Below are 15,510 nucleotides of genomic sequence, written 5' to 3'. Positions count from 1 at the left end.
TGTAACCCGGTACTTGTTGCTAATCACGTACCTTGTGTTCGTCACTTCACCAGCAACAACAGCCGCATCCAATGAGACCGTTGGAAATCTCATTTGTTGACTACGTATCACTCCCTCGAACCACAGTCCGACAAAGAGGAAAAAGGAGATGTGTGACCGTGTCAAGACTCCTCACCCGCTCCCGAATCGGCAGGTACACGCGATCAAAGCTACCTCCAGCGGTTATCTCCATACTGACTTCGTCAAAGCATTGAATAACGGTTTTGGATGAAGATCCATTTTTTTACTCTTTGCCGCTTGAGGTGTTGGAATTCCCTCTTGTGATGGCATTTGATCCCCCCAAGAAAGCTCGAATGCAGAAGCCGAATCCCATGACACTGTAGACGAAGAGAAGGGCACTAATTACAATCCCGGCAAGGCAAATCTCTCCCTCATGATGAAGCATGAAATACTTGTAATAGTTGAAATCTTGGTCGCTCAGATCCTTGAAAAATGTTTTGCGATGGGCATTCTCTGTTCTGCGGTAGTTGATCACCTGTTGTCTCCCACGCACGAAAAGGACACCCTGAGCTATGACGCATATTGCCGACATGACCACAAGGATGAGGTAGAAAACGGCCAGAGCGAGGGTAAAAAACTTGCTGGTCAATCCTCCCCATTTCTGGAACCCAATAAGCGCAGCAGCAATGACTGCAGCAACTAACCAAAGTGAGCCCATCACTACGCAGAAAGGTATGCGGGTGGGAAGTATCATAATTCCGGCCATTGTCACGCAGCCTGCTATTACAGGCAGATGCAGCATCACATCCACCATTGTGCCGTCTTCGTCTATTGTTGCTGCTCTCGAAAGGCATATCAGACACGCGAGGGCCGCCACTGAGAGGAGAAGGATCAAGGGGCAGCACGACATTACGAAGCTGGTAGAAAAGTCCGCAGTGGGCATGACTCCCCCGTAGCGTACAAAGTCCAGCTGAAGTTGTTTGTGTTTATATGCTGCGTTCAACATGTATCCTCCAAAGCAGCACGTGATCAGACAGGCCAGTTTGTTGATAAGCAATAGCGGGCATGCCGCGCACAGGAACTGGGGAAGGAAGAAATAGCCCAAGACTACAACAATTACCGAGAGAATACAAAGAACAGCGTGCATAGCCCCCAAACCATTGAAGCTCGCGTAGGAGACGAACATCACGTCCCCGAACTCATTTAGAGAAGAGCCTGGGACCAGCACTTTCTTTAACTGCATGGTCTCTGCGAGAAGAAAGCATGTCGTCGATATTACAGCCAAGAGGCATGCGGATATTGCCCAAGCCGCAACGGCCGGATTCTCGTGGCCTCCAACTTTGCTGCACAATCCCTTTCCTCGCCCCATTTTCCCTAGAATGCTGAATGTGTAGAAAAAGTACAAAACAAGGGCTCAGACACTTGGAAGCGACAATGCTGCTGGAGAGATGCTGGGATTGGGAAAGAAAGCAAGGCCCTCTCGGAAGAAGCGAGGAGCCAAGAGGGAGCGGCTGATTCTGCCCTCTATGTAGCAGAAAATTGCATACGCTTTGCCACACGTAGTTTTTAAAACGCTTCAAAAAAACTACTGGAACTCAAACGGTCACAGGATTCGAGCTGCGTCCGGTTCCGTGGTGTCGTCTCGGTGTCCCTCACCGCCTCCGCCTCGGTGGTCATTTAGAGTAAAACGGAGCTGAGTATTTGAAAGACCGAATGAGCAACATAAAAGAAAATTTTCTATCAACACAAACAATTCCAAATGTCTTTTTCTTTCAAGCACATTATTCTTCCTGCTGTAGTGCAGAACAACACTTGGAGGATGCCGAAGTGCTCCATGAAGCTGGTCTACGTCTCAACCAACGTTCTCCAACAAAAAAACCTGTCGAGAAACGATGGGGTACGTACAAGTATGGCCATTTACGCAGCTTAACACCAAAAATTTTCGCTTTCTAAGATGCATTTGCCTCCCATAGCTACTGTGGATTAAACGGCAGTGAGCGATGAAGTTCCGGTGCAGCGGGATAAGCTGCAGTGTATATGCACTTTCTACTGTAACAATTATATTAAGGAATAATAAGGAATTGAGTTTACGCAATGTATTGCTAACTCGCATGTCTTATTCATTTCAATGTAGCATTGCCTCGATACAATACGAAGCAGTGCTGCGGGCGCCCAGCTAAAACGAGCCACCTCAGTGTAGATCCCTCTCAATGTCTCCTTAGGAAAACACTCAATGCCTGAATCAGTAAACAACACCACAGAAACCTTTTCCGTGTTTTTAGAAGGGCTGTTCTCCTAGTCTGCCACCACCGCATAGGTTTCCCTATCAGATAAGGGAAGAGGGACAACTACGGTGGTCATCCCTGCACTCTCAAAGTACTCCATCCATTGACAGCTAGTTCCACATAGTATCTTATGCACACGAACACAAAACTGCGCCCTCTTGTAGAGGGCCAACACCAGTAAAAAAAAGCGAATAGACAATTCAATTAGTCAATTCCTGACCAGTACTTACATAAATATACGTTCTTTAGCAGATATCGTTGAAGTATTGCATAGCCAGGTGCAGCTTCCCTTCCACTTGAAGCACACACCCTAGTTTTGTGTGTCTGTATTCGGATACCACTTATATGCGTGACGGCGAAGAATTTTCGCCCCATCCTCACACTGCAAGTTAGGGAAAACGCAAGAAGAATAGCATACGAAAAACGCCAATTTGTCCATCAATCGCTGAGCAGAAGTCAAAGGAAAAACCGCACACACTCACCAACAACGAGCAAGGGCCCAAAGGAACACCACCGCGGCGGCATGACAGCTCGCCCTCGTCCATACACTGAAAGGTATTAGCAAGCAAATACAATCGGTAACGGGAACCAGAGTGCACACTATGTTAGCAGTGCCTCACCACCGTATGGAGCAACTTAGTATGTAAGTAAACTGGGGCAGGCAGCATAGTTCATATACTGGCCACAAGAGAGCCGCCAGGACCAATGTAGAGGCAACATACCTGAGAGCCTCAGTACATACAATGCCTGAACAATAAGTATTGGAGAATTCTTAGAGCAATACCCATAGGTGGAACTAGATATTTCAGGCCGATAATGCGCTGGCAAGTAACATCAAAGGGCGCAGGGAATAGCATCTATGGCAACTAGTGATGTGAACAAAACCGAGTCTCATTTTCTCCCGCAAGCAAGGCCGCCCGCATCTGCTCCTGCGTCGACCACTGGCATCGGCACGCACTCCCCACTATAAATTCACGAGAGATTCTTGTAAAGTCGGTATTCAGCGCTCGATAGGCTTAGAATCTGGTCCTTTCACGGCCCCCTGTGGATCCTCCGGCTCCGTACCGGTGATTTTCCTGCGTGCCAAAGTCGGTGAATAATTGGAGGCGTATTAAAACCTTCAGGAGGCCAGTATTGATAGCTCTTTGCCGATTCCAGTTTTACTGGAGATTGATGGTGTGAAAAGGATCTCCTTTTTCAAGCGAATCGCAAATTTTTCCAGCCGCCTGACCGCAAACCTAGCAATGCCCGTCGAGCTACCAGAGAAGTTTCCTGGCTAGAGGCAAAGCCCACCACCCCTTTAATCATAGAAGCGTGTCTGTCTCTCTCAATCTTTGCGGATATATTAGCGTACAAAAGCCCGCTATTTTTTGAGCCTCTTCGCTGCTCAGCGAGGTGAAAGCCCCAGACCACGAGGTCCAGGCCAAGACTGGAGAGAGGCTCCTTGGTGTATACCACAGGTGGGGCAAAGCTTTAGGAAAATTCGCGAAGCACAGGGAAGAAATTCCAGCAAAATAATTGATTTCCGCAAATATAGAGTGCCAAACGCTACAGAAGAGTGCTATCTATGCACACCGCCTCTCCATCTGCGTCACGGTGGTTCGCAATGGTTACACAATGGTCAGTGCCTAGGCGGGTCATGAAGGCATGTCAGAACACACTGAACAACTTCGGATATCTATCCGTAATAATACACCTGGGAAATTTGTGAACATTGACGATATTGTTCAAGATTTGTTGAGCAACTTCCTGAGCTGTGACACAGCTGCATCAAGGAATGAAATGGGTTTATTTACTGAATCCGTCAAGACCGACGTAGATACTATCCTGCCTAACCCTTGACATCATCAGTTTGACAATGCAGTGCGTGCTCAGAGCAGTCCGGTCATTTAATTACCGAAAGACCTTGCAAGGGGCCAAGTTTAGTATAAAGGTGCGACTTAGCTGCTGGCAACTGGCGTGACAGTGCAAATTTTCTGCCGCACGCAAATCCCAAGCCACTAGAGGGACGGTGGAAGTTCGTCAACTTTAGTGTGAATACCACTGTGGCTTCAGGAAGCATGGTCATCTGCTTTCAGAAAACAGCATTGAAGGGTAAAGTCGAAATGTACAAGCGACAGAGATCCAGCTGTGTTTAGACCCACAGCAAACCATCCTCAATGCGGTAATGCTTCATCGATTCTAGAATGTGTGTTTTGGCAATAGTATTGGATGCGTGGGTGAACAAAAGCCGCAGGCAATGTCGACAGAAATGGTGGATGGCTACAGAAAAGAGCAATCGCACTGTGCACAGCAATTCCCCTTGCGGGGGCGCGTTGGCAACCACGTTGGTAAGGCCATTACTGTGCTTCACTATGAAGCTGTTCAGCAGGAGATGCCTAAGCCAGTGAACGAATCCATGATTATCAAAGCCTTGAAAACTCGCTGCTCAAAGATTGATGATCCGTATGGACAGTAAAGTGCCCCCCACAGAAGTGGTTCTCCCATTTTTCACAGCTCACTAATCCCCATAAAATTCCTATGCCCGCATTGGATACCGCTGTCTGATATTGTTGAAGTATTGAAATTAACAAGCAATATGTTGGCGGATTCATTGCGAGGGATATGCACCCATCGCCACATCACTTGTATCGCTTGTTGAAGAGAAGGTACCCTTGCTATTGGGTGGCGCATGCACTGGAAGCGTTGTAAGGTGCCCAGTAAACGGTCTCGCAGCAACAGCAGCTTTTTCTATCAAAGCCACAGACAAATTACACTCAATCGGAGCAGTCATAGGAATAGCAATCTGTGCTGGTCCAAGAATGAGCTTGTACTTCGATGACCCAAGTGCACAAAACTTCTCGACGTGCCTACTGTTGCTCAAAGGTATGTGCCACACCTTGATTGCTTTGATTTTTGCGGGAGCCGGCTCAATACCTGCAGCTATACTACGAGACCGAAGATGAACTTTCAAAATGTGCGTTTGGTTTCACATACCGCCGCTGATCTGGAAGCACCTGAAGCGCACGCCGTATGTTTCTGGAGGTGGTCTTAGACGTTTTGGCTGAAGAACACGAGTTTGCTCATGCCAACAAGCGTTTGGCCACCTTTACAGATTCATTGAGTTCCCAAGTAACTCGCTGTTTCAGTTAGCTGGGGCAACGCCGATTCCAAACAGCATATGGCATACTTGAACTTGCGAGTGCGAGTGTGGAACATTGTCTGTGCCTGTCATCAGGGTGGATACAATTCTTCGAGTAGGCGTCTGCAAAGTCCAATGCCAGGCAGATTGCTGATTGGTGCAAACCAGGCAAGCAGTGTGCCAATAGAAAGCATCGGAAACTTCCTTCTCACAATGGCCTTGCTAGAGGCCTTCGCGGTAATACACGTGCGCCACATCCGTCCTTTCGTCACCAACGCCGAGTTTTGTCGAAAAGCGCTGGTTGATTTTTGCAATGTAATTTAGTTCAACAAATCATCTGTCTACCGCTCAATCTCGTCCGCCTGTTGTGGGAACTTTCAGGCACGGAACATAGCTTGGGACTGACTCACGGGTTAGCTTAGCATGATGCGGTGGACGACCAGCAAGCGGCCAACTTGCTTACAAGATGTTATATTTAGCATCTCCGCGAGCTCCTTGATAAATCTTTAGTCCTGCTGCCTCTTAGCTGAGAGTCCAATCAAAATTTTCTAGCATAAGCCGGCCTCAGAGCCATTTAGACGAAATGCAGTACTAGAACTGTCTTCACTTACTGCGTTGCTGAGCCGCCCGCATTAAAACCTTGCCTCGCCTTGTTGAGGCACCGATTCAAAGCCGCCTAGCATAGCAGAGAAAAGTGCTATTGAGGAAACTTGGTCCTGCTTCCTCCTAACGCTTCCTGGCGGACTAACCTCGACCGCGCACAGCTGTCGCAGAATGCGCGCATCCCATTGGGTCACCCACGGTATTCCTAGGATTACCGCATGGGGCGAAAATAGAAGCCACGGAGAATGCTGACAGGACAAAAATCCTATATGAAATGACAGTAATGCTGGATGCGTGCCTGTCTTTGCCCCCTAGTTCCCTTCAACAAACCTGACTCTTAGGAACTGCGCTAAGGAGTGAACAGGCATGTTACACCTCTGTATCGTCTCCTCGGATAAACACATTCCCACACCCAGTGTTAAGCAGCGTTACTGATTTCTGGCCAATGTTGGGAATCTGGATTGGCGCAGAATTGAACCATGGTGGGCGTCCAACTGTTGTTCTGTTCTGTGTGGCCTTCTTCGCTGCGCCACAGCCTGCGTAAACATTTCCCTAACGCGCTTTCTTTGCTCTCCAAGCACCCTGATTTCGCTGGTTCAGTCCAGTTGCCCAAGTTCTTTGACTGCTTGCATGCGCTTGCAGTTCAGGAGTGTAGGATTTCAGTTTTCCACAGTAGAAGTAGGTGCGTTGTTGGTAAGACATCAGGGGTTCTCAAGCCGTTCCCTCCTTATATTTTTTCGCGTTCCTTTTGACTGCCGGATAAAGCGGGCCAACACGGCCCCGACATACACAGATAACAGCTACAAAGATGGCTCTTCCTTTCCAGTCAACGGGGCAGAGGTCGCGCTCAACTGTTCCTGAAGGAGTCCATCATGGTAAAGGCCCCACTAGTTTGTTGTTGAATCGCTGTTCTGAGTCGCTGCCCAGCCTGCGACCACCTGAAGTAATGCTTCAGGTAGAGCCACGTAAAACACTTATACGGCAGCTGCTCGTCTACCTTGCGGCTTTTACAAGTCAAATTCTCTTTCCGATACCCATCTACTAGTAGCTGCCTCTGCGTCAGCTTTTTAGCTTGCTGATAAGCTGGTCTCCGCATGGATCGAGACAAGGTGTATGCAGACATAAACCGTAGTTTCTCCCTGCAGGCAAGCAACTTTCTCTAGATTAGTAAACCTACCAAAAATGCGTTTCACCCTCATATGGATTGAAAGAAGTACTTGCTTTTTTTGTTTGGGGAGTACAAAGCAACATGCATCTCCAGCAGGGTGAAGGGCGGATCGAATCTTACCCATCGTTAGGGCCGCACCAGTGTTTTTTGGTCAGCTAAACCTCTTCGAGTGTGCATGGAAAATTTAACGACAAAAAAACACGGTCTTCAGCCAGCCCTGCAGTCACTGCATTTTTTCGGGAAAATGTAGCAGCCTGAGCTACACTTGAGCACGTGCTACTAGCCTGGTATCGATAAAAAATCAGTGAAGGATTTACTAGTTGATTTGTGTATTCGTGGACCTTCGTTATTGCACAGCAGTCCTAACTTGACCCGAGAAAATGCAAGGGTGTTACGTTCCCTCCAAGGATGCCTTGGACAGAAACTTAACTTGATGTTAAAGTAGGAAAAATTATTTTGAGCGTCTTAACAAAAGAGCTCCTGCCTTCTTCTGCACGCGCTTCTCAAGGTCCCACCATGAGGGAAGAGAGGCCGCTAGGGAGCTCGTGGCTGTACCTTTCAAGCACCCCAGGATGCACTCACATCTAGTTGCACATAATATGAAGCATGCATACACATTTCACTGTCTCTCCTCGTATTGAGGTAAGAGTACTCTGCACTAAACGAGATAGGCGGATAGACAAGATAGATCAGCGGAAAGACACAGAAAAGGAGCTGCACAGAGAAGGACAAGGAAGCAAAGGGTGGACTGAGGGGGAATGGACCCTCGGATCTGACGGATGCTTGGTGAACTATGACTGCGTGGTAGGAATTGTAGAAGCGTAATGAAGCCCGCCACACATCACATGCTTTTCTTCACATTACTGCAACTTGCATCCTTGTTCTTCCTCTCCCCTCAGACGCGCTGACGTCTGTGTACCCTTGTGGTGTCAGATCACAGGGCAACACACTCGACCCCCCACCTGTTTCAGTGGTGAGATTGCATGAAGTGTCTGCTGGCACTTACGTAGAAATATTACAAACGTTTGGCCTCAGTGTACACTAGAGCACCGCGCTAGGGGTATATTTTATCGCAGTACATAGCTGCTAGGGGCAGCGAGACGGCGAGATGCCAGCTTGCAGAAACAGCCCCTCCAAATAGCTTTTGTTGGCGGCATCTTCGCGTAGTAGCTACCAAAAACTTTGTTTCCTTTAACTACTCGCCGCAAAAATATATATAGGGGATTTATAAGTTGTTCATCCAGATACGATGCCCCATTTCCTTCAGCCCCACCGCCAGTCCCTGTTGTGTGTGTCTGCTGACATCACGTGCTCTGAGAAAACCTGAAAGCGACAGCGAATACGTCTCAAACCAAAATAACAGTCTCTGAAATTCATGGAATGTAAGAAAAGAGTAAAAGTAATTAAATTGTATGACTTGTGAGGCGCAAGTCGCAAATTGTAGCCTTGACCCTAGTACGTACCGTTTGAACACACCCCAACCCCAAGGCATAGGTAGATTTTTAGCCCTCCATAACTGCAGGGGGGAACAAAGCGACGCCGTAGAGCGAAACGACGTTTTCAATTTGCTTAAGGTAATACAGCAATGGCGATGCGCCGTGGTGCTAAAACCTCTGATTCTGTCTAGAGGGTTTGGGGTGAGTATCGAACCGCATGCTCTACTTGGAATCGGTGAGACCTTTAAATCCCCGACCAAAACCACGCACGTCGACGGCTTGTGCGCTCTTCATCTGGTCTTAACACCTCAGAGAGGCCTTTTTTACGTAGACGATCGTGACACTGCGTTGCAAAACGCCAACTCCGTAAATCGCTGGGGCGAAGCAGAGCAGTAGGAGCCCAAATGAATGCCTCGCGCCGCGCGTGAACTCTCAAACCCTTTGCCTAAATGCCTTTTTTTCTGTCTTCCTTCGTCCGCGACACCGTTTAAAAAATCCATCCGGCTGAAGCTCGGCGCGGTAGCAGTCAGTGGGAAAGAGAGAGGTGTGTGAGCCTCCTGCTGCAGTCCCCCTCACGTATTTCGTCCGTTTTAGTCATTTTTTCAAGGCTGTCGAGTTTTGAACGTACTCTCCTACCGAAATGGCTCGCAAGAAAAGAGCAGCTCGAAACAGATCGGAGGATACCAAACACGAGCGGTCTGCCGCTTCCGCTGGAGCGGCAGCGATTGCCGCTGCAGAACAGGCAGCTGCTACAGCTTCCCCACCACTTGCCAGCGGCGGCAGACAGAGCGTCAGCGACTCGGCTCAAGCACGCAGCAGAAGCGGTAGCGAACCACCCATGACAAGCTCTCCAAGTGGTGCCTCCGAAAGCACAAGCTCCTGCACGCGCAACAGTGATGCCACACCTGCCCTCTTTAAGGCGCTCATTGAAGGTCTTAAGAGCGTGGCAGCCGAACGGAAGCGACGGAGTAGAAAAGTGGATTCTCAGGATTTGCTCTTGCACTTCATGCACTACATATCCTCCCCAGCCATGGAGGAGCTGCAGAGACAGCAGATGCAGCAGCAGCAGGAGCAGCAGCAGCAGCAGACGCAGCAAGCAGCAGGATTCCACTGCCAAAACGTCTCCGTCGTTGCCGGTGCGCAGTGGCATGAAGCTGCATGGGTGTCTTTGCTGCAAGAAGCCCTTCGGCCTCCTGCAGCAGCAGCAGCAGCAGCAGCAGCAGCAGCAGCAGCAGGAGAGAGCGCTGCTGCTGCAGATGGCGACGGCGCAAGCCGCGCCATCTGCACTCAGCAACAGCAGCAGCGGCAGCAGCAGCAACACAGTGACCACGTTACAGAGGTGGGGATCATGTTCGCAGCGCAGCAGCAACAGCTGTACCTGTCGCTGCTGCTGCTGCAACAGCCAGACTGGATAGCTGGAGCGTTTCTGGCTTTGGAGGATCTGCGTTCTCTTGCTGCCGACGAAAGCTCCGCCTTGGCAGCGGCTGTTGCGGCAGACGCAGCAGCAGCAGCACAGGAGCAGCAAGAGGAGCATTCGGCAACTCAGGGAGAACGACTGCGGCAGCAGCAGGAGCTTGGACGGCTTGTTTATGCAACGGAAGAAGAAGCAGACGCTTTGCGAGAGAACTACTTCAAGTCTTCCTTCAACGGCAAGAGTGCGCTGAGCTGAGCTACTTTACACAAATCGTCAAGAAGTCTTCGTGTGCTGCTGTCTACTTGACCACCCTCTCCCCTTTTTTTCATGCTTCCGATATTCTTGGCGCTTTCCTATCCTCGGTGCTGCTGCTTCGGAAATCGATCAGCCTGTGTGTCAGACGCAGGGGGGAGAAAACTTTAGTCCTGTTGAAGCATGCTTGTGAGGATTTCTGCTGCGCTTGCTTCGTGATGCGTCTCGCTCTCTCTCTGTCTCTCTCTGTCTTTCTCTCTCTCTCTCTCTCTCTGTCGCTGCTCCTCAGCCCTACTGTGTTATCTGTCTGTCTGTCTGTCTGTCTGTCTGTCTGTCTGTTTGTCTCTCTGTCTGTCTGTTTCTCTGTCTGTCTCTCTGTCTGTCTGTCTCTCTGTCTGTTTCTCTGTCTGTCTGTTTCTCTGTCTGTCTGCCTGTCTCTCTGTCTGTCTGTTTCTCTGTCTGTCTGCCTGTCTCTCTGTCTGTCTCTCTGTCCACTTCTCCCGGAGTGACTTGCGTTCTACTGCCGTTGCTTTAGCGACTCTGAGAGGGGCCTAAGGATTTTGCAGTATATTTCCTCTCAAAGGCGCAGGCACACACCTCCCTGCATCTGGCAGGGGGTTGGTAGCCACCCCTCTCGACTGCAGCCATTGAATGCGCTAATGCTACAGCGACCGCCCCGGATGTGGCTGTTGCGTTTCTGCGTGCATCCTTTTATGTATATTATATATCTATATATCTCTCTATCTGTATCTATCTCTATCTGTATCTACTCTCTCTCTCTATCTGTATCTACTCTATCTCTCTCTCTATCTGTATCTACTCTATCTCTATCTATCTCTATCTCTCTCTCTATCTGTATCTATCTCTATCTACTCTATCTCTGTCTGTATCTGTATTTACTCTATCTCTATCTGTATCTACTCTATCTCTATCTCTCTCTCTCTGGATTGCTCCTTGTACGAGTTGACTGGGGAAGCGAGGCAGGGGCAGGAAGGCAGCAGCACAAGCGCGTTCTTCCCTCCCTCTTTTTTTCGACGAAGATGCGCATCATCACTACCATCGCCTGCTGCAGGACGTCTACTTTATGGTGTTTTCTGCGCTGTAATGGTGGGGTTGTTGGTGTAGGTCCTGCAGCCCTTACAGCTGCCGGCAACTGCTTCGGATATCGAGACAAAAAGAAGGAGCGCCGACTGTGCAGAGCTGTAGCAGCACTGCACATGCTTGTGTCGCTTGCAGCCTCCGAGTTTACTGCGGCTGCAGCCGCTGCTCTCTGCAGCAGCACCCGCCTTCTGCGCGCACTTGCGCCTTTGATCGCAATTGCATGCAGCAGAGGAGGCCTTTTGGCCGTATCGGTGCTGAGAGCCCTCATGCAGGCAATCTCTGCAGCGCCTGCAACTGCGACTGCAGCAGCAGCAGCGGCAGACGGCACGCAACGCAGTGCTGCAACAGGCAGGGGGGAGTGGCTGTTCATTCTTTCGGTGTATCCGAAAGCCTTGTTGTCGCTGCTGCACCTCTGCCTTCAAGAGCAGGCGACAGATCCTCGGGGAGTCAACGGTCTGGCGCTCTTTGCTGCTGCCCCAGCACTGCCGCTTACTCTCCAGCTCAACGAGCTGAGAAGTCAGATTCTCGCGAAACCAGACAATGAGCTCTTCCTGCACTACCTCGTGGTCCTACTTAAGGTGTGCGCAGTCAAAGGAGAGAGAGAGAGAGAAAAAGGCGTGGTTCCCGCAACTCCGCGCGATCATGCAGACGTTTCGCCACCATGCAGGCGTGGAGCCGCTATATATATATATCTATATATACACCCACGTACTTGTCATGGTTGCTTTGTACTACCGAGGATTCTATGACTACGCGACTGCCTGCTTCTGAAGGGGTGCCTCCTGAACAAAGGCCTGCCCCCAAATAAGCTTCCTGCTGTAGACACCCAACCAAAAAGGCAGAGAGCAAAAATAAAATGGAGCAACACCGCAGAATATTTCTTTCTGCGTTTACTGCAGGCACTTGAAGACAGGCAATTTCGTCTTCACGCTGAGTCCAACATGCAGCTTGCCAGAGATGTCGCCGAAGTTCTTGTAAGGAGCTATGCGTACAGTCAAATACATGCTAAAGCAAACTTAATCAAGAATTCATACACGCTGCATATATATATGTATACGTCAATGCAGATATAACGAGGTATGCTGGCCTGACACCTATATGTATACATGTATCTACGCATGCGCATATATATATATGCATATATATATATATGCATATATATATATATATGGATGGATGTGCCTACATGTGTTTGTTTGTGTGCTTTTCTATGTGTAAAATACGTGTATCCATGGGTGTTTGAAACTCGATGTGACTAGCTGACTCCCGTTCCTTCAATGATCAGTGCCTGCATAGACCTGCCTGCCAAACGGGGGCAGGGTTGTTGGCGTGTAATTGTTTGCGTTAGGGAAGTAAAGTGGCGCTCAAGAGATACCGAAAATCCTCCACACACGTTGTCGTTTTGCCCGTCTGAACGTGTTGCATTCGACTCAGGCAGAGTTGCAGCGCGAGGAGAGGGGCCTCGCTGTCATTAAGCAAAGGAGGACACAGTGGTTTTTACTGTGGAGGGAATGTAAACAGCTGTGGTCAGCTCAGTGGAATCAAGGTATACAGAAGGCGGCTCTGTGATGCTCATGCGGTTGCGCTTCTCCCCGATAGACTTCCTGTTTTTGCTGCTATCGCTACTGTTGAGGTAGAAGCTACTTCTGGTACTGTTGAGGTAGAAGCTGCTCTTGCTACTGTTGAGGTAGAAGCTGCTATCGGTACTGCTGAGCTACATGCTGCTATCGGTACTGTTGAGGTAGAAGCTGCTATCGGTACTGCTGAGCTACATGCTGCTATCGGTACTGTTGAGGTAGAAGCTGCTATCGGTACTGTTGAGGTAGAAGCTGCTATCGGTACTGTTGAGGTAGAAGCTGCTATCGGTACTGTTGAGCCACGTGCTGCTCTTGGTACTGCTGAGCTACATGCTGCTCTTGGTACTGTTGAGGTAGAAGCTGCTCTTGGTACTGTTGAGCCACATGCTGCTCTTGGTACTGTTGAGCTTTATGCTGCTCTTGGTACTGTTGAGCCACGTGCTGCTCTTGGTACTGTTGAGCCACGTGCTGCTATCGGTACTGCTGAGCTACATGCTGCTCTTGGTACTGTTGAGCTTTATGCTGCTCTTGGTACTGTTGAGCCACGTGCTGCTCTTGGTACTGTTGAGGTAGAAGCTTTTTATGCTTGACAGTAGTGTTTAGGTAGGGTCTGTAGCACATCCATGCCCTTGCGTCCGCACTGTTGATGCCGGTAGGTGTGTGCTCGCATTCAGGAGAGCAGTCAGCGTGGAACCTGTTGGGTGAAGGCATCCGCAAAGGAGAATGCGTGTCTCCAGAGGAGATTGCCTCTCGTTGCGTATGGGGTACTAAGCCTAACGAAGGAGGTAAAGCAGGGACTGAGTGCTAACACTTTAGAAGGACATGTGGCTGCACCCACTTTAAGGAGCTTATGAAGTTTGGTGGGGAGAGGAGGTAGTCACAACAGGCTTCATGCGACACAATTTCCCCCATGATGTTTAAGGGTTTGGTTTCTGCCGCAGGGTGTGCGTATTGCATGCGATCTGATAATACGGCACGGTTCCTCCGACTCTTTAATTCGGAGCACGCGGAAACCTCTTTGACTGCTGCAAGGGAGCAACGAGATCATCTGCCTCTGGCGCCTTGGGAGATAGAGCGGCACTTGCAGCAGCAGCAACTGCAGTTGCTGCAGGAAGAAGCAGAGCATGCAAGAAAAGAAAGAACCTCTAGGTTTAGACAAGTGCTGGAGCAGCGGCGCAAGAAGAAGCAACAGCAACTGCAGGAGCGGCAGCGTGACGAGCAGCTTCAGCCTATCCATTGCCATCCCCAAACGAAACCATGCGCATTGTCTCTTCTTCTGACGGGAGGTATCGTCAGCAGATGGCTGCACCGTGCACTCCTGTATAATGTGGAGGGGCCTTCGCAGGAAGGCTCCTCCACATTGGGAACAGCTTTTTTACTGGCAAACCTCAGGGAAGCTGTCGTGGGAAAGCAGTTAGGGAACCTGGAGACTGAATTGCGACAACAACACCATCAAAAGCAGCAGCCGACACAGCAGCCTAAGCAGCAGCGAGCCGGGAAGCGCCGCAAACAAAGGCAGGGGGCACCCGGCAGCAAGATGGTCAGTGATGCAGCAAAAGAACAGACAGCAGCTGAAGAAGCGCAGACGGCAGCTGAAGAAGCGCAGACAGCAGCTGAAGAAGCGCAGACGGCAGCTGAAGAAGCGCAGGCAGCCACTGCACTTACAGGAGAAGAAGTAACAACTGAAGCCACACTCGCAGAGCACGAGACAGCAGAGGCAGCAGCACAGGCAGCCTTAAGCATTCCTCTTGCAGGCGTAGGTGGCGAGTGCAGCGCGAACTGCAGCAGCCATACTGGCAGCGATAGTAACAGCAGCAGTAGCAGCAGCAGCGGCATCGAGCCGTTTTGTGACGTCGCAGCATTTGTTGCCTCTTTTAAGAGAGAAACAACTCCCTGTCATTTGCGTTGCCCACACTGTCAAGCGGTGACTTACTGCTGCGAAGAATGCAGGGAGAGAGACAAGGCTCTACATTCTCTCCTTTGTACCCCGAATGGACTCTGCGTGCTGGAGTAACGCGATCGCAGCGTCGTTTACGTCTAAGCATTGATTGCGTGTGGTGGCTGCAGAAGCAGCACTGTAGGGGCTTCGGGGATGGCTCTGCCCTTTTCTCTGCACGTCGTTCTCCAGCCGCGTGTCTTTGTAAACGCAGCAGACTGCCATTCTGCAGCAGCATCGGCAGCTGGCTCTAGAAGTCTTTTCCCAAAACTTTTGGAGCCGTGTGCTCATCCACACTTCTGCCGTCCGATCGGAGGGCGTCCTTCTAGGGGAGACCATCTTAAACACCAGCGTCGGCTACCAAACAAAGCCGCCAACCTCTGGGAGGGAGGTGTTTGCGGGGAGGGAAGGGTGGGGGGAAGGATGGCGTGAAAGTGCTGCCGATGCATGTTCCGCGAAGGGACCTGGTGAGCTTTGTTAACGTCGTCTGTTTTGAAAATTGTTGCGGACCCTCGTAGTACCGTAAAAACGCAGATTTTGCTTAGAAGACATTTACGGCCTACGCCTTTCACGTCGAATAGCATTAGACTCGGCTGATACGTGAAACGCACACCCAC

At 50.0% G+C, this 15,510-nt stretch overlaps 2 protein-coding genes across 2 annotated transcripts; one reads left to right on the top strand and one right to left on the bottom strand.

The window, feature by feature from the left end:
- Positions 1-283: 283 nt before the first annotated feature.
- Positions 284-1,369, bottom strand: LOC34622807. Its single transcript, XM_022735949.1, has one exon. The coding sequence runs from the start codon at positions 1,367-1,369 to the stop codon at positions 284-286; it is 1,086 nt and encodes a 361-aa protein (XP_022590785.1).
- Positions 1,370-9,253: 7,884 nt separating this feature from the next.
- Positions 9,254-14,593, top strand: LOC113147012 (the record flags this gene model as incomplete). The annotated part of the gene is made up of 7 exons (XM_026336077.1): positions 9,254-10,268; positions 11,405-11,958; positions 12,280-12,354; positions 12,815-12,926; positions 13,614-13,742; positions 13,899-14,497; positions 14,537-14,593. Coding segments are annotated over exons 1-7 (2,541 nt in total), but the record flags the coding sequence as incomplete, so codon positions are not given.
- Positions 14,594-15,510: the final 917 nt, after the last annotated feature.

This window comes from Cyclospora cayetanensis, unplaced genomic scaffold (genome assembly GCF_002999335.1).
Source record: "Cyclospora cayetanensis isolate NF1_C8 unplaced genomic scaffold, CcayRef3 CcayRef3_contig_91, whole genome shotgun sequence".
Lineage (NCBI taxonomy): Eukaryota > Apicomplexa > Conoidasida > Eucoccidiorida > Eimeriidae > Cyclospora > Cyclospora cayetanensis.
The sequence above is the reverse complement of the archived record's forward strand: the minus strand, read 5'-3'. Positions and strand labels throughout refer to the sequence as shown.